The sequence below is a fragment of the Passer domesticus genome, chromosome 1, assembly GCF_036417665.1.
Source record: "Passer domesticus isolate bPasDom1 chromosome 1, bPasDom1.hap1, whole genome shotgun sequence".
Taxonomy (NCBI): Eukaryota; Metazoa; Chordata; class Aves; order Passeriformes; family Passeridae; genus Passer; species Passer domesticus.
Window position 1 is genome coordinate 135499266 of NC_087474.1, and position 19016 is coordinate 135518281.

At 35.2% G+C, this 19016-nt stretch overlaps 1 protein-coding gene across 4 annotated transcripts in view; it reads right to left on the reverse strand.

The window, feature by feature from the left end:
• MMP16 (matrix metallopeptidase 16) overlaps nucleotides 1-19016 on the reverse strand; it is a 172131-nt gene that overhangs the window by 81327 nt on the left and 71788 nt on the right. For 3 of the 4 annotated variants that reach the window (XM_064390938.1, XM_064390954.1, XM_064390946.1), the window contains 2 exons: nucleotides 8313-8461; nucleotides 102-224 (listed from right to left, as the gene is read on the reverse strand). In XM_064390938.1, the coding sequence (XP_064247008.1) occupies nucleotides 102-224; nucleotides 8313-8461 (272 nt within the window). The remainder of the gene's footprint in view (nucleotides 1-101; nucleotides 225-8312; nucleotides 8462-19016) is intronic. The other variant, XM_064390962.1, reaches the window with a different exon arrangement.

A 19016-nucleotide genomic window follows, 5' to 3' on the forward strand; every position in this document is an offset into this window, starting at 1 on the left:
TTCTCTAAGTATTGAAAAACATTCAGGAATTTATATTTACTTTAAATGAAAAGTCATCACTGATAGTGACATATGTATACCTATAGGAATATCTTTGGTACCTGTAAGTGATATGTTTGTGTTGCCATTTCTGTCCTGTTAACGCGTAGCGTTTCCGACGAATGTTAAATTTGGAGCTACCTCTTGTTTGGTCAGGCACACCACATCGAGGTTTCTTCATCCAGCTGCAAGAAACAGCACCACACAGTTAAAGCAACATGGAAGAAAAATCATAGCCACTGCATCCCTAATAAAAACATGTAATTATCTGTAAATATAATTTTATAAAACATATAAACTAATAAATACAACAGACTGTTGGAGTTCTTTTAATTCAAGATATTGAAATTGCTACCTTTTTGATACTACCAAGTTTTTCTATCCTACTCTTTTTCCACACAATGAGAAGTATATCATTGCACCTGTAAGCTCCTAATGGACATATTTAACTCAGGAATTATTGCTTAAGAATATTTAACGTTCTGCACAAAATCAAGCTGAAAAATCTAAATCACATACAATAAAAATGATCATTGCAGGAGCACCAGATATCCCAGAGAAAGCTGTATTTCCACAATGCTCTTCAATATTTCATTGTTTTCCAATATTTCAAAAAATTTAAACTTGCCAGCATTTTAAACATATTATAATTAAGATGATATCTAATTCAAAAGTATAATTTCCACAGCAATATCCTTGAACTGTTTCTCACTTGTAGTGAACTGTTCAGTTCAAAGAAAACACAGATAAAGTCATTATTTTATATTAATTGAATGGCTGCAGGACAATTTACCATCAGGAAGAGAGTAAGGCTAAAGTCTTTTACCACATAAGTAAAATACAAATCTCTTCTGTTACTTTTCCCAGCTCATTGTATTTCTATCATGCCAAACAAATACCTATGCAAAAGCTGTAGTTTTCCAATGACATTTAACAGAAGAGTAGTCATACCCTAATATTCAAGCTTTCATGGATGAATTTCTTACCATTAAACTGGCATTGTTTTGTAAATAAATGTGCACACAGCAGCTGCATATATATGTGATTGGATGACAGGAAAGTAATTTCAAATGTCATCTCAGAAAGTGGATTCCCTTTAAATCATGCACAGGTAATAAAAAAAAAACTCCAAAAAGCAGTCAGTCATCAGCCTCACTTATTTTGATAAATGTTTAAGAAGTGGTTTAAAAATACAGTTATACATATAACACTTCATATATGCAGTAGCTATGGGTATATAGCAAACTGTTTTTCAAAGGGACAAGTAGGTGTTAAGCTCATCAGCCTGTGGGAAAGTACAAAATTTTCTTCATAGTACCAAAATGGCACTGCACCCCACTTCCACTGATAACAGCCTTCAAAAGCTCTGATGTGAGACAAATCTATTGAGTAGTACAAGTCAGGAATTAAAAACACATTAATTTAACTGCCATAATTGAAGACATCAAGTTCGCAATCACCTGTTTCAAATAAGAAACATGGAATGGTTTGTTCAAATTTCTAGTCAGAATACTTTTGCACGGCACATAAAACAGCTGATGTACAAGGAAAACAATGTTCTTTCCCTAGAGCTTGCAAAGACTGTACTGCAAAAGTCTAAAAAAGCCTTACCCCACCAGCATTTGCTGAAACACCCTGCAACTTTCTTCAGTTTCCTTTGGTTTTTGAAAAAAAATAGCAATTCAACAAAGTAGACATTAGGGATTTTTGGGATGGAATATTACTGAAAAGTTTAATTTGTTCTAATAATGAAAGAAAATTAAGGAAAGAAGTAGACCTCTGTTACAGACCAAAGGGCAATACTATTCTTCTTATTAAAATGATATGTTTACTCTTCATGAGATTGAAATTAGCTCACACCTTTGAAAACTTTCAGTCACATTGTCAGTAATACTTTTTAATAATGGTGTATATTAATTATGTTGTTGAAACTGCACACAGACATTGCAGAAAAAGATGCAAGCATAACAAAGATTGGTGTTCTCACCTTAAGGTGATATCCCTACATCAAGAGTAAGAATCAAGGAATAAATCAAAACCAAATGACTACTATATTTTGTTAGAAACACTGCACAAAGATATTGTATAAAATATATATATATCACTCATAGTTGTATAATTTCAAGGGTAATGACTTAAAAGTCATTGAATTAGGCCTTTCCACTCTCCAAAAAGTTTAAATTATTTAGCTTAACTGATGGAGACCTATTTTAATAACAGGGTTTGCTCACTAGCAAGCTAGGGGCAGATAAGAGTAAATATTCTAAGTTCTTAATTTAAAACTTAATCTTGAATTTAAAACTTAATCTTATTATTGAAATAATTTCTCAAGTCAAAAGATTCAATAATCTTACAGAAAATCTTGTTAATGTAAAATTTTTTCACACTTTTGATCTAATAGTAAAAGTCAAGAACAGTAGGTAATGTGGACTCAAAAGTCAACATTGTAGTAGCTTGCTAGAAATACTGACAATCCTTTTTTAAGAAAGCAAAACATGGCTATAATAGCATATTATAAAATTCAAGCAGTCACAATTTGTTCTTGCATTGTTTTGGAAGTAGTATGCAGCTATCAAGGACATCATGCTTGTACCCTTATTGGCTTGGACAGAGAGGGGATGTTCCAAGTTGTCACACTGTCTGGACCACTAATGCTCTTACTATTGCTACATGAGGTCTGGGACTGTAGTTCACACAACATAAATCCAAATATAAATCAAATGGAAGTCATTGCAGGCATGGTTCAGTAGCTTTTGGGAAATTATCTTCATGTAAAATTTAAGGAAAAATGCAATTCACAGCCAAAGATTTAGAACATCACCAAATCTATCACCTAGATCTCAGCTGAGCTAAATTTAGATGTCGAAATTTAAACAAACTAGTGCATGACTAGTAGGGGAGCTCAGTATTTTCAAGCACAGAAAGGAGGCAAAATGTTAACAACTTCAGACACACAAATTTTCCTTTGATTTCTATAATATTTTAATTTTTTTTCAACAGTAACTGTTCTGACACACACCGGGAGGAAGACTTCTCTTAGTAATTATCATTAATGCTCATGTCATTCCAAACACTTAGCACATAATATGGTCTTCTCCTGGGGAAATTGACAAATAAAACATTGATTTCTGTGTTCTTCCAAATATAGATTCTTCTAATGTAATATGATCAAGGTGTTACATGTTCCTGATTGCTTGTTAGAGTTTAATTTTTTGACATGTTTTTGAAATGTTTGGAAATACGCTTCATTTTTAAAAGGTGCATACAAGTAACGACTTTGCCTCTCTTTCATCACTGTTTTTGAACTTTGAGAAATCTTTTCTACAGCAGCCCTTCAAAATTAATATTTTATAAGTACTCAATAAAGAGGCTTAATTGTGACTAATATTCTTTATCTGTACACTGTGTCATATCACCTTCGTCTTCTAACTCCATTAGTTAGAATCTCAAGGAGCTATATATGTCAGGAAAATTTAAATATTTCAGACTCACAGCAAATCTAGAAAGATTAAAAGAAAAATATGCAGCAAAACTGTGATGCTTTTCCAGTAGAGAGATGAAACTGAACTTCTATCCCAAGCCAGTTGCCTAGACATATTTTGTTCTTTGTTTTCTAGGAGGAAAAATCTGTCTCTTATTTTTCTTAAGCCTTCAAAAAAAATTTACCATCACAGAATCAAAACATTAAAAACTATAAATTTGGTTGAACTGAAACTGCTTAATCCCTTATCAAAATTGCTGCTAAGGTTGCACAATTGTTCTGTTGTTGTTGGGCTTTGGGGGTTATTTGGGAGAGAGTTATAGCAAAAAAGGAAAATAAAAGAGAAGATTCAGCTTGAGTTACTGCACCTTAACTTAGTGGTTGGAAAAAGTATAGATGTCTATTTAAGAAAACTATTGAATTACACCCTTAAATTTCTAGTGAGGAGAAGACATGACTGTGGATGTCTTTCTAAGCATCTTTGCTTATGTAGCCTGCTATTACAGGACTTTATTGACACTTGCTAAGTAATGGAAAACAGTCAAAGAGTGATGTAAGGTATTGTATTTCAGCCCTGATGATTCCTTTTTTAAGGCTCCTCATTGGATATTTACTGGGGATACAGACATTATATATACTCTTGTACAAAAAAAATTACTACTTTTACTAAGAAAATAAATCAACTAGATTTAAAAGTAGTAAATTTAAATTTATTAAGAAAATTTAGATTCTTAGTAATTTTAAAATTACTAAGAAAATAGATAAATTTCAACAGCTCAGAATTTACTTTGTGACTGATAGTTAATATATAAACAGCACAGAGCATTAACTTGGTTAGAAGCTCACCTAAGCATTGACATAAGCATATTTGCCATTTATTTCTAAAGGATGACATTGGAATAAAATGAAAGTTTTGTTATTATTGCACAGATTTAGTCAGCATTCTATAAATGATTATTCCATTTTTATATCAAGAAATTTGCAGTGTACTCCTCAAAAGCTCAAAACAAGTCTTAGGAATAAGCATGTATAGCAGTTTTAAGAAAAAACAACTAGTCTTTTTCTACAATGTTTCTTTTAGGGGTGCAGAAGACCAGGAATGCCAACAGTGGGTCCAGTTTCAGAAATGTCTTTTTTCATTAAACATTGACTGTGTTTGGTAATATATAAATGAAATACAGAAAATACTGTGGCACTCCAACCAAACATTAGACAGAATTTTCTTTGGGTTAGCCACTCTCATGGTACTTGTATTCAGAACCTTCCTCATATATTTACACCACTATAAGGATGTCTCATCCTACCACTCACTCTTCCCTACCCCAGCAATAAGTATGTATCATTCTTTCCAAGACACTTGAGGAAAAAAAAAAGCAAAACCAAGTGAATGCTGAGTAGTAGGGAGAGGATGAATTTATGCATACCAAAATATTCATTGAGGGATTACCTTTTTTTCAGAGCAGCAAAATCCCACCAGGAGACATTTGATAATGGTGCTGCTGCTGTAGGACATTATTTCTTTGTTAATTCCCCAAAGTTAGTTCCTATAAAGTTGCTACTATAACTTTTAAAATTGCTTGTCCTTTTGAAGACAAAGAGGCACATCATAATCTCTTCTCAAGATGTGTCAAAGAAGAAGGTAAATCCTCTTGCACAAGATGAGAACAAATTTGTTATGAGGTTCCTGCTTTATTTATTATTTGCAACACCAGCATTGTTAGTTATTACAGCATATTAATCCTAGAGAAACAAATTACAAACTGTCACATATGTCTGACCTAAAGAGCATATATACTTTCTGTGTAGATGAAAGAGAAAATAACTTCAAAAATTTACAAAATTATGCGACAAATGAACAATCTACCCTTTATTATGCCGTTATATCTCCCATGAATATTCAGTGATGTGAACTGATGGTACTTTGAGGCCAGAATTTAGTTACAAATCAGGTGTTTGTTGTTTTGTTTTTTCAACACCAATGTAAGTGTGACAAGCCTATAAGAGTCAGTTCTGTTCCTAACTCGAATCAAGTTAGTGGGACTCCAACTATCAAAGTAAATGCAGCATTCATCCAGCATGAGTTACATGTACCTAAGAATTGCAATATATTAATGTATCTTCTGTGTAGAAGAAAATCATGCATCAAAAGATCTCAAAGACTCAATATTCACCACATTATAAGATTAATATTTTGGATTGCTGCATAGATGGATTTCTTCATCTCTAAAATTGCAGAAGTGAAGAAAATTTTGCTGGCCAAAATGCCAAATTAGCAACATTAACCATCTCCATTTGAGTTTAGAATTTTGGGTTGGTTTGTTTTTTTTAAATTCTGCAGCAAAGACTCTAAATTGAGATAGCCTCTGATTTCCCTCAGGTTACCCCCTTCTCTCTTTTCTGTGCTGTTGTGAACAGACCATTTTACTTTTAGTGAAATATATTGCATCTGACAAAGCTGCTACTAACGCGTCTTGAAAATGGTCCTAGTTACTGGCAGCAGTCTCTCCTCAAAGATCAATCACTGAAGCTGTATGAAGAGCACAGACTCTTCACCTGCAGAGGTCCATAAACATCCTTTGAGCATGGCTCTCTCACAAGGCATTTACTGCTACTGCACTGCATGGTCTAAGGTCCTTTAAATTCCTAAACTGAGGGATGTGTGATCAACTTGTCTCCCCTGAGGGCAGCCACAAAAATCGGCTTTGTTTTATTGCTTTTCAATACAATAGTGTATGTGTCAGTGGAATAAAATGATTTTTCCAATCCTGCCAGCATTTTGTGTAGTCTCTTCCCTAAACTCTAAATGATAGAAAAATCATTAATGTCAGCTACTTTACCACAGAAGAATAACAAAAGATGACACATCAGGTTGGGGGTGGTAAATGGGAAATGAAGGACAATTCCTCCCCACCCCCCAAATTAGCATTTTATTAAAAATTAATTTTAAAAATTATTTTAAAATTCTATTAAAATTAGCAATAGAAGCATATTTCACTGAAGCAAATGTTGGCTATCCAGTGACAGCGCTATTAAGTTATTGCTCGCATTTCAAGCAAAGTAACTTTTTCTGAAATCACGAGATAATCTTTATCACAATTTAACAGAAATGACTCCAACAAGCACTTCAAATCAAAGAATCAGAGAATAGTTTAAGTTTGAAAAGATCTCTACAATCATGGATTCCAACCATTATCATGGCACTGCCCAAACCACCATAAAACTCTGTCCCTAAGTGCCACATCTACACTTCCCTGGGCAAGCTGTTCCAGTGCTTGACAATCCTTTAGGTGAAGAACTGCCTCCTAATATCTATCTAAACCTCCCCTGGTGCAACTTGAGCCTTGTCCTGTCACTTACTACCTGGGAGAAGGGGGCTGACCTCTGCCTGGATACAACCTCCTTTCAGGTCGTTGTAGACAGTGATAAGGTACCCCTGAGACTCCTTTTTTTAGGTTAAACAGGCACAATCCCCACAGCTGCTCCTCACAGGACACGTACTCCAGACCCTTTCCCTGCTCTGTTTCCCTTCTCTGGACATACTCCAGCACCTCAATGTCTTCTTGCAGTAAAGGGCCCAAAATGGAATGGGGAATTCGAGGCTAGGCCCCATCAATGTGAAGTACAGGGGCACGATCACTGCCCTGGTCCTGCTGTCTTAATCCCAGATACGTTCTCTTAATTGAGTATTAATAGCCCCTGTTATTTTATTTTTTGGGGCCCATTTTTAAAATTTGGCACGGTATAGAGTTGTTTGAAAGTGTCCTGTAGTATCTCTCTTTTACAAAGTTTCTCTGTGTCCATTCTATCACCAAAATCTGGAACAGAGAGCCTGAAACAACTTCAGAATCGCAAAGGGCATGCAAAACTAATTCAATTTTAATGCATGTTAAAATCACCACATGTAGCCATAATATTTTATGAAAAATCCTTTGCTAGGATTTTTCTCCTATTCTAGCTGAGAAGCCTCAAAAAAGAAATGTAAACAATTAACTATCTGATGGCTGTGGAATGTGGTCTGGACATTGTTTACCAACAGGTGCATCCTAGATTGGTTCATGTGAGTTGCTTCTACTTAATAACCAATCAAAGATGCAGCTGGCTCAGACTCTCTGGGAGTTATTATAAAGCTTATATATAAGCTTTTGTTATCATCCCTTATTCCTCTGCTGTTCTTTCTAGCCTTCTGAAGGATCCTTTTCTCTCTATTCTTTTTAGTATAGTTTTAGTATATCATTTTAATATAAATATATCATAATATAATAAATCAGCCTTCTGAAACATGGAGTCAAGATTCAGATCTCTTCACTTGTCCCAGGAGCACCCATCGGTTCAACCATAACCACACCTGTTTTTTTGTTACTAGAAACACTAAACAAATGGGCCAGTGGAGTCTGCTAAATTTAATAAATAAGAATAAAGAAATTTACACTAAAGACTTTCCAGTAAAACAAGACTCCTTCAACTGTGATACATTTCATGGATTCTTGCCAGTTTCAAACATGTTTTCTCCTTTCCACAATGATAACCTTTTGGCCCTTACTTTAGGTAACCCTGCAATATCTTGTTTACAATCACTTGCCCAAAGGCAGACTTCAGTTAGGCAGGTGATTACCTGCTACCATGAAATAAAAAAGATGAAGAAAAAGAAAAGGCAAGGAAGAGAGAAACAATTTACTTCCCCATCTGAAGCTGCAACACTATTGGGATACTCCGGTTACACAGCTGCTTCCCCGTTCTATTTTACCCTGCTTGAAACAGAAAAGTCAAGAGCAGTTCAGTACTGGTTACTTACTCAATTGTGTTCCTGTCCACTTTTCCTGTCATATTAATGCCATAGAACTGCTGCATGGCAGCTATAGCTGATTGCATGGTTTCTGCAGAGCGCAACACCGACATTCGGGGGTCAGTTGGTGGAAGGTAGCCATACTTTTGTAACCATACCTGCAATGACAAGTGCAGTGGCTATTAAATAGAAATTAGAGGTAAATAAAGTGCTCCCTAGTAATTAGTTGTATACCATACATAAAGAAGATTCTAATTCACCAAGTATATATCCTGCTAGTTTGGGTGCTTGGTTGTTTTAATTTATTTTACCTGCAGATAAGAAATTCTTTGGGAATTTTATTTCACCTTCTTTATTAAAAATTCTGTTGCTCTAAGACTTACAGAATTTTCTGTAAGCAATCTCTCTTTATTATCTGAAACTGTCTGTTTCAATTATTTATTTTATTTATTTATTTATTTATTTGAAGCTATAACTTAAGCAGCTAACCCTGTCTCTAGGCATTTCAAGTAGTGTTTTAAGCAGACAAGATATAAATCTACAATATATGCCACATACAGTTGACTGCCCACAGGGCACATAATAATAATCACCATCTATAATAATAAATCCACAATTGCACACACATTTACACTAAATTGTTATTGTCTCTCAAAGAACATGAAAGAGAGGGTAGGGAGACATTCAGCTTTCTGAGAAGAATATCAAAATCACATACTTATAGGCAAAGCAGGTGTCCAGGAGAGAGTGAAGTAGCAGAGTCTGCCTTCGCTTAGAGAAAACTCTCTGATAAGAGGAACTGACTTTTGAAATCAAGATAGATTTAATGCCAACTGCTTATGCTCTTAATTGTGTAGAAGTGTGAGGTCCAAATTACTGAAAGCTTTATGGATTAAAGCCACTATCTTAAGAACTCTTGTACAAGGCCTCTGAAACCTGCTGTCCTCTTGAGACGTTTCAGAAACAAGTAGCTGCAGTTGTCAGGTTTCTATGTATTCTCAAAATCAAGACTACACAGAAAACAGTGAAAGACTTTTGAGGAAATGAGGACACTGATACAGCTCTAAAAATGTCTTTTCTTTTGAGGGCTGGAAGTGCTCACTAGAATGAAAGGTATATATATTGCCAATCTACAAGACTCAGTTAAAATGTATTGCTGCAGTTTCACTCCCCCCGGTAACAAAATATTTGCAACCACATAAATCTGATCTTCTGTTCTTTAACAAAAAAAACCCAAACCAAATCAAAATTGATTCAGCCACCTATTTCAAACACATCACAATTTCCAGATTTTGAATCATTACATTAATGAACAGTATCCACCCACCACACCTTATAGTGTTTTGTGGGCTCTCTCTGCCTCATACAACACTTCTGGGTTTTCACCTGTTTGTATATACACTGTTTATATGCAGCCTAACACCGACCTATGTATCCATTTTCAGTTTTAAATTTATCTTGCCTACTCCACCATTTTAGTTTCGCAGCAGGTTAACCAAAGTTGTGGTGCACTCCCCTTTTATGAACACAGCGAACATGATCACATTAAATTAACTTATTGTTCAGGTTTATTTTACTAACACCAAATGTGCTTTATAGGTGAACATAGGCTCAGTGTAAGTAAAAGATCAAACCGAAATTAAAGATTGTGGAAATCTTCAGGTTATAAGTTCAGATATTTCTAATTTATTCATGTTTACCTTAAACACACATTTACCTCTGCAGTTCACACACAAACTCAACAACCACAGAATCACAAAATCACAGAATACTCTGAGTTGGAAGGGACCCACAGGGATCATCAAATCCAGCTCCTAAGTGAATGACCTGCAGAGATCAAACCCACAATCTGTTTGTGAGCTCCACAAAACAGGGAAATACAACAGGACAGGGAGGTATAGACAGGATTAAGACTCAGACTGAAGTCTTTCACCTTCACACTATCTCTATATATAGGAACCATTCAGAATAAGGAAATTTTGTTTAATAGATGGGAAAATTTATATTTATAATATAAATGAATTGCTACAATCAGTACCTACATACAACTTTACATATTCATACCTTCTTACACTTCACAGTTTTAAGGGAGAGCTTGTGTAATTAAGTATGTGCAAGATTGGGGTAACCACAGAAATAACTTTGTTTATGCACCACTTTGCAGATGACACCTGTTCTTCCCAACATTATTGGAAGATAGCTCTGAAAGGCCAGACAGAGCCTGAATGTTGGAAAGAGCAATGTACTAGGTAGAAACAAGACCATGGAACTAAGAAATAAATGTTTGACACAGAGTGGACTGATTTCAGCATAGTATGTAGTGTCTCTTTGCATTAATATTTAGAATGAGTACATTTAATAATGGGGTTATTTTTATATTCATCTTCTCAAGTCAATGATATCAAAACAAATAGTAAGGGAAGAAAAATAGTTCTGAGTAGCATGTCACAGTTATGTAAAATGGTGCCACCTTCTTGCTACCTTCTCAGCAAGAATTTGGTATGCAGACACAGACCAGGGCTTTTTATGAAGCTCTTAGGTGCTAAGGGCAGACAAAATTGCTTGGTAAGTTTGGGAGGTCACCTATCACCACACAAAATCATCCTCACTGCAACATAATTGAAGAAGTCAGAAGTATGGGGCTGCAAGTAAGAAAACTTGCCAGAAGTTAAACCTTCTATCTCAATTAGATATCTCAATTAGAAAAGATATTAATATAGAGACAGAAAATATATCTTGGGGACTACTGCTTATGGGAGAAGTGGAGCAGGGAGAACAAACAGGAATCTAGCAGAGTGCCACTGCAGACACAGTTGGCAGAAAAGGAAAAGAGAGTTGGCTCAGAAACAGCAGGAGAGGACAGTATAGCCTTTCTCTACCTAAAAAGTCTTACATGCAAGGTAAGTACAGGATGCCTGAAAGCCACCCTCAATCATTGAACAAAGGAAGTAGACCACCTGGGTCTTCCCTCAGCCTTCAAAATAGCCTAGAAGACACAGCCAACATACTGGCAAGTCAGATGACACTCTGAAAGTAAGTTTCTTTTTGAAAAGTCAGACAAATTAACCTCAGACTGGTGAATGCTTGAGAGCTTGAGAGCTATTAGAATTTAGTGTTACAAAATTCTTTACTCTGTCCTTATGAGAAAGGATTATGAAACAAGAAAAAAGACAGAAAATCTGGTTCTGCAGTTTTCTGCAAGAAGAATAAAAACTTTTGAAGGACCTTGGCTCAGACTATCAGATATCTGAAATACGCACTTCACAATTTTCTGTTCCTAGCCCAAATTCTGTGAACTATAGAGGAGAATCCTAACTTAAAGTCCAGCATATATATAGGTGGGAAAAACAGCAAAAAAGAAAAGAAACATTATGAGAAGGAGAATGAAAGAAAAAAAAATCTCTTGGTCTTGTACTTCTGAGGAAAGCTGTAAAATAAATTATACAGAGAAGAATTTTCCCCTCCTCTCTACTGAAATTAGATTTTGTCTGCCTTTAAGGTACTTCAGCAATGACAGTGTCTTGGCAAGCCTCATCCTGAGGAAATCTTTGGTCTTGGAACAAAGAAATAGTGAAGTAGATCCATCTAACATGCAGTGTCTTGGATGCTAATGGGACCCTTTGCACAGACTCCAAATAAGTCAGTCATAGGTTTCATTCCTTTCTACAATTCAAGAAGATAAAGTACTGCTACTTCAAGTCAAGTTTTTGGGCAGGACTTTCTTATCCTGCTGCAAAATGAGATCCATGTTATCTCTCAGGTAACCAAAGAAAAACACAGCTGGAAGGCAATAGGTTCCACCATTTTCCACTCTAGTACAGTGCTTTGCTATCCCACTGACGTGAAGTTTCCTTTAGAGTTGAATCCTTCTTACTAGAATTTAAGCCTGTAACCTTTTTATTTTACCTGCTACTGGTAAAGGGAACCAATTATTCATTTCCCCTCTGAAGCAGCCTTTCCTGTATTTGAGCTTTCTGATGTGAGTCACTCCTTCTACTATTTTAAAAATGAACTAAATAAACCTCTTTTTCTTAATCTTATTTCATTGTCTGCATTAACCTCTAGACAACCTGAAGCAAAAATCTATCTTTACTAAGCATCTGCTTGCACTAGATTTCTATGTTAGATCCCACTGTTGGCCTATTAACAAACACTGGAGTTTAGCTGTAGTGTTAGGAGTAATTCAGAAGAACATAGACACCCAAATATTTCATTTTGGAAAGAAAAACAAAACAAAAAAACCCAAAAAACCAAAAATAAAATTACCCTAAAAATATTTTTAATTCCATAACTCAACTTCAAGACTTATGTCCCATTCATCCATACATTTTAAAATTTTAAACCCATGTTTTACAAATTTTTTCCCAACAGAAAAGTTTCTTCAGCCTGATTCCACCTTCTATTTTCATAATTGTAACGAAAACAAGAAAGAGAATCCAATGGTGAGGAAATCTGTAGACATGACAGGAGTTTGTAGAGGACCTGACCGTTCTGCAGGCATCCATGGAACCTGTAAGTGCTCAGCATACGAGCTGTATCACCTTCCAGATTTTGGATGTCATTGACTAGATACCTAGGTTTTGGGTTTTTTTAATGACATGATGAAAAAATCTTTTCATTTTAGTTTGTAACTGCTGCCTAAGCTGTGTTGTGTGGATCACCTGGCTCTGGAACAGATAGAACTTTCTCACATGGCTGTATTTTTTCCCCTCTAAATAATAAAGAATGGGCTAACTTAAAGTGTATTAAACACACAAAGGGATCTTAATCATTCAGATCTTTCCTAGTTTAGGAAGGAAGACTGATCTGAAAAACAGTATGTCGACACCAAACTCTTCTTAACAAACAAAACTGATGTATTATCATTAAAGATTAAACAAGAATATTATTAAGATAATCAGACTTTGAGAGAGACTACTGATTTCTAAGGGAGAAGAAAGCTTAGCAACAAATTATTAACATTCGTGAATGACAGTACATTGTATAAGCTACAATATAATTATGTTCTATGAACCTGAAGGCTTAGTAAATCAGTCTAACAAAGCACGAATAAAAACAATTTCATAAATATCTTCAGTAGTGCAGCTGCATATAATTATTATTCATGTATTCCTATTCCTGTTTTACATTTTATCTGCAAACAGAATTCCTATCTGTAATGAGTAAAACTGTGATATTTCATAATTTCAAAATATTATGACTTCTGTTTTTTTAATACACTTCCACCAAAGACACTATAAGTGAAATGATTTTAAGCATCTGAGTAATTCAGGAGATTTGTATTTTCAAAAAGCATACAATTATAATTCTAATTTACAGATATCACCCAAGGATTTAGTAGTTCCAGTGCTGATGTAATTTTGAACAAGATTGCAGGCTTTAACTATAGTAAGGATAAATAAGCTAGCTCTAGAATTAGTATCTATATGACCAAATTATTTGTTCATTTAGGTCAAATAATCATGGCTAATGGTGTGGTTTAATTACAGACCCACCTATCGCAGCTAATACTGATTTTTCAGTGACAACTTGATAGACAGATAGTCAGAAATAAACCAAAGTGTTTACACAGAACATTATAGGAAAGCTTCTTATGTCTTTCCTTCCTCTTGGCTCCAGTGCCACCAGTTCCTCATCGTTGGTTTTTTCTTCTTAACAGAATAAACTGATATGAATGGGTCTATAGCACATGGCATACGGCTCGTAGGAAAAATGCTTCCAAGAAAAAGCACACACAGTCCAGGAGAGTCTACCTAGTCTATCAGAAATATCTACAGAATGAAAATAAGAATTATGATAGAAAAAACAGAAGTTTAATGTCATGATTGGTTTAGTACCCATGGCTTTGAGATAATTAATCCTTAGCAACTAAAAAATCAGCTTGCATGTTCAGAGTACACTGAAGCTCACAAACAAATCAATTTCTTGTAAATGGTATAGTAATGTGGAAAAGATCTTAAAATGAAGGAAGCATCTTCAGACCAAGAAATTATCTTTTTTATTGCTTTGAACATGCCAGAAAGAAAAGGTCAAAATACCAACTTTGCAAAATTTTGTTCTACACTGTCCTAAACTAGAAACCTATTTTTTTGCTAATTATTGTGACAACCCCCCCAAGAAACAATTTACATGTGACACTGGAACATTCTTAGACACATTAATGATAGTAATCTTTACTGGGGATTTCAAAAATTGTAGCTGAGACATAATAATTCAAACAAGTCTGTGGGATTTCTAGGTTGCAGCCTGCACTACAGTAAACACTTAGGTACAGTTCTAGAAGTAGCAGAATTGACCTCAAAGTGGGTCATAGAAGAGAATAAATTTGGCTTCACTGCGTTCAGTGTTGCTGCAGCTAGTCAGTTCAAAATTAATTGAGGCACCTCCACTGTTCTATTATATATCTGCCTATTGATTTTTCTGTGTTCTAACTACAAAATAGATGTGAAACTGAACAATCTTACCATATTAGCCTCCAACAGTACAAAACTAGATTTACTAATAGATGATACTGCATGTCACCAGTCAGGTGAAAATCTGGAATTTCCCCACTCACATGTATGGTGACAGAGATAATTTTAAAAGGGTACTCCTCTTCTCAGTGAGAGGCAGCTCAAGAATGAAGACTGCAGCCCAAAGCCAGAAGCTCTGCATTGTAAGTGACTTTGAATCAAACTCGGAGTCCAACTAATGACAAAAGCAAAAAGGCAAAATGTATTCAAAACTGAGTGCTGAATTCCTCTCATCTGTAATTCAAGTTTAGTTTAAATATTCTAAATAATTTCCTTTACTGCCACATTTACACATGGGAAAAATCAATGTAGCTTGAGAGCAGCAGAAGTGGGAGGTGTAAAAGAGCTGTAGGGAGCACCAGGCCAGAGCCATTTTCAGAGCCCAGGCAGATGGGAATCTACCAGGAAGCAGCAGATGTGGGGTCTACATATAGCACTGTCCTTCAGCAACTGAAATATGACTGGAACAGAGATTAGACACTACCCAGCTCCAAAGGCAGAAGCTACATTGTTTATTCACTACTTCTACTTTCTGTGTTGAGAGTGGGTTAGTGGTATAACAACTGACACAAATCCTGGGCCAAAAGAAACTCCTGATCATTTCCTCAAACACATTTATAACTGACTTCAGAATGTGGACCTTGTTCATTAGTTGCTCAGGGAAACTTTATTCAATCACTAATAGAAATCTCTGGCAAAGTCTGGCAGAGACCCAGACCAGTGGAAATACTTCTGCAAATAAGACTTCTAGTAGATGTAAATATTCAATCATACAGCTCATGTTAAAGGGCTCTGTCTCTGCATCTTACTAGAATTTCTATCTCTTCTAGAAAAATATTAAGTGCTCTGCAGGGATAAGAATGCTGTATTGAATATTCTGGCTGAATTTGTCCTAACTGCTCCCAAAAAAAGAGGGAAAAAACCCCCAGAACTTCTAAGGCCATGAGGATGAATAAGGGACTAGAGCATCACTCCTATGAAGAAAGACAGAGAACTGTGACTTTTCAGCTTAGAGAAGAAAAGGTTCCAGGGGTATCTTATCTAGGTACACATCTAGGTAATATATGGAAGGAAGGAGCAGAGAAGATGGAGTCAGGCCCTTTTCCACAGTGCCCAATAACATGACCAGAGGTTATGGGTACAAACTGAAACACATGAAATTCCCTCTCCAGTCTAAGGAAACACTTTTTTATTGTGCACTGGCAACAGGTTGCCCACAGATACTGTTGTGCCTCCATTCTTGGAGATACTCAAAAGCCACCTGGATATGGTCCTGGGAAGGGGATTAGACAGAGCTCTTTTTCTACAATATCCATTCAATAACAACTTTGGTTAATGACTTTAAAACTAACAAAGAACATAGGTGCAACATTGCAACTTTCTGCCTGATAGCTAAGCAACTGTATATATTTAGAAAGAATTGCTGTCTACTCTTTTGATAAACATAATATTGTGGGCAATGGAGATTGCCCACAAGATTCCATAACCTCCAGTTCCTTTAAGACTCAACCCTTTTAATTTTTGCCTCTTTCTGTCCCTCTTTTTGTATCTTCTGAGAAGTTATTAATGAGTTCCTACTTGGAACATTCTTGATCTTTTCTGGGTTTAGATTTTTCTTTTTCTTTTATGGTTCCCTGTGACTCATTATATGTAGCAGTGGAGTTCATTCAGATGCCTGGATCCCAGAAAACCACTGAGCAGATCAAGGTGATGGGCATACAACAAAAACAATCGTGAGCCTGGAGTCAGGGCACTTCTGGTTGAACCAAAGGCCTATGAAGTGTTCCTTTGAAAATCATCACTCATTTTTTGTTAGCAAAAATTAATGATGCCTCCCAACATTCCTCTTTAAAACACTGCCAGTATTTAGACAAGGCTTTGAACATATCAATTAATATATAAATGCAACTGTTGTTTGGTGATATATCCAAAAAGGCAAGAGTTCCCCGTGAGTCTTTCACCACATTCCAGAAGATCACGCCACCTTGTCATTGCCTTGGTATTAATCTGTGACCCCTACAGCTTTGCAATACTTCACTTGTAAACTGATTATTTTCATCTAATCCAAATATATATTGATGGCATAACTTTGGCTATGTTTAGCATCACAATATTCTAGGGTAGAGTTGTTTATTCTTATAAAAAACACAAGTAGGGAACTGAACAACAACTAGGAAAACAGAATTTGCTGCTTAGATCCTACAGCTTGGTACTTACTTGAACTTTTATTTCTTCTGGTTTAGATTTCTCGAGAGAAAGCCTGTCTCTCCTTGGACACATATTCTAAACAATCAAAGCAATGCACTTCATCATGAATTCATGAGGACTGCCTCACTGCCTCAGCCTCCATCCTACAAGCAGGAAAGTATCCAAGCGGGTGGCACTAACTGGAAATGACCACATTTTTTTTAGGCTCTGAAAATATCACTGCAGGCAACTGTGTATTTCAAAAGGGAGGTGTGAACATCACCAAAACTTTTAAAAAATTGTGGGTTTTTCCTCATAGGCTATAAAATCATTATCAGCCACAGCAGCAACACCAGAAACAGAAAATTTATACTACTGTAAGAATGAAGTAAGAAATGTTGGTTATTTGGTATCCCTGTTTTATATGGTGCTAATTTAAATTACATGCTATGATGTAAACCAAAACAAAGACAAAACCATCATTGCATTGACCAAAAATAAAGTAATGATCACTTTCCCTTTTATATATCCCAATAGGTTGTTTCAAATAATTTTACAAAAGTACCAAAACTCGTTTTAAAATATTTATGTAGGAAACCAACAGATGGTGGTGTGTTACTTTGAAAAGGCTTGTGGGAAGGTAAACCATTGTAAAAAACGAACAGGTCGATCTACAAAGTTCCTTTGGGGAAATGATTAGTCAAACCATATTTGGCTCTTGGTATTTGAATCCATTAGATAAAATAGCTTTACTATTATAATTTATGCAGTTTCAATTTACAAGACTGAAATAAATGAAATGCAATGTAAACATCTAAAGTATATGTGACTTGAACAAACTTCTTTATCCACGTTGCCTTTATTTCATTTTTTTCATTACAGGAGGTTTTTTTCTCATTTTATAAACATAAGAAACATCATATTCTGAACCACTGAAATATCCACTAAATACCTACATAAATGTTTACTGAATCAATATCAATGATATGAATAGTCTTATATTGTGGGTTAAACAAAAATTTCATTAAAGCAAAATAACCGAAATGCAACAGCACAATGCATGTTTTTGTTGATTTATACTTCGTAGGTTCTTTACTACAGCTTTATATATAAGACTGCATGTAAATTCATACTTTACCACACATAAGCTGTGTTTAAAAGTCTGTCTGTAGAAAACTACCTGGCTATGCCAAAGTCAAAAATAAAGCTGCCTTCAGTGGAAACAGGAGATATTTAACTGAATCAGTTTCTGTATTTGGATGAATATCACTTTTATTTCTTTCTATGTATTTTTAAGCAATTAATTATGTCATGACTATCAGCAACATAAACTTTAGCACAGTTTGTTTACCACAGTCAAAAGATTTTTTAAATGTAAATATAAATATATGCTATATCCACTTGTAACTTGAACATATTCTTTTTTTTTCTGCTTTTCAAAGTCAGATATATATGCAAAGTAAGATGCAATATTTAAGATCCTGCACTTCCTTGCTGGACGTCATTACATATTTTTGAAATGCTTCTCTTTTTTGAGTGGTCTAAGATTTGTGATATTTACAGTACTGTTATAGCTCTTTGAAAAAATCTGATTTATATTTTCCTGCAGAAATCTGTAGATAGAAGATGAACGTGGATTTTGTAAATACATAAAATTGATGTATGATAGCAGTTTGTCATTTCCCAGAGAGAGACGAGAAATAAATATAATGAACAAAATTGGTAATTCTTTCTTTCCCAAATTACTTTGTTTGGTCCACATGGTGGAATGAAAGCAAAACAAAAGTAAATACTACAACAGAACATTTGAAACAAAAAACCTCATAACATCTGCAAGGAGGATAGGGAGCTAATAAAAAAAGGAAGTTAATGTCCTGAAATGTATCTTTTCTTCATGACGAAGAAGGACAAGATTTTATTTCAGCCACTGTTTTGTGATGAACACAGTCAATTCAGCTACATAATGAGTGTATCTGATCAGAGGCCTTAATGATGAAAAGGAAAAGGCAGTACA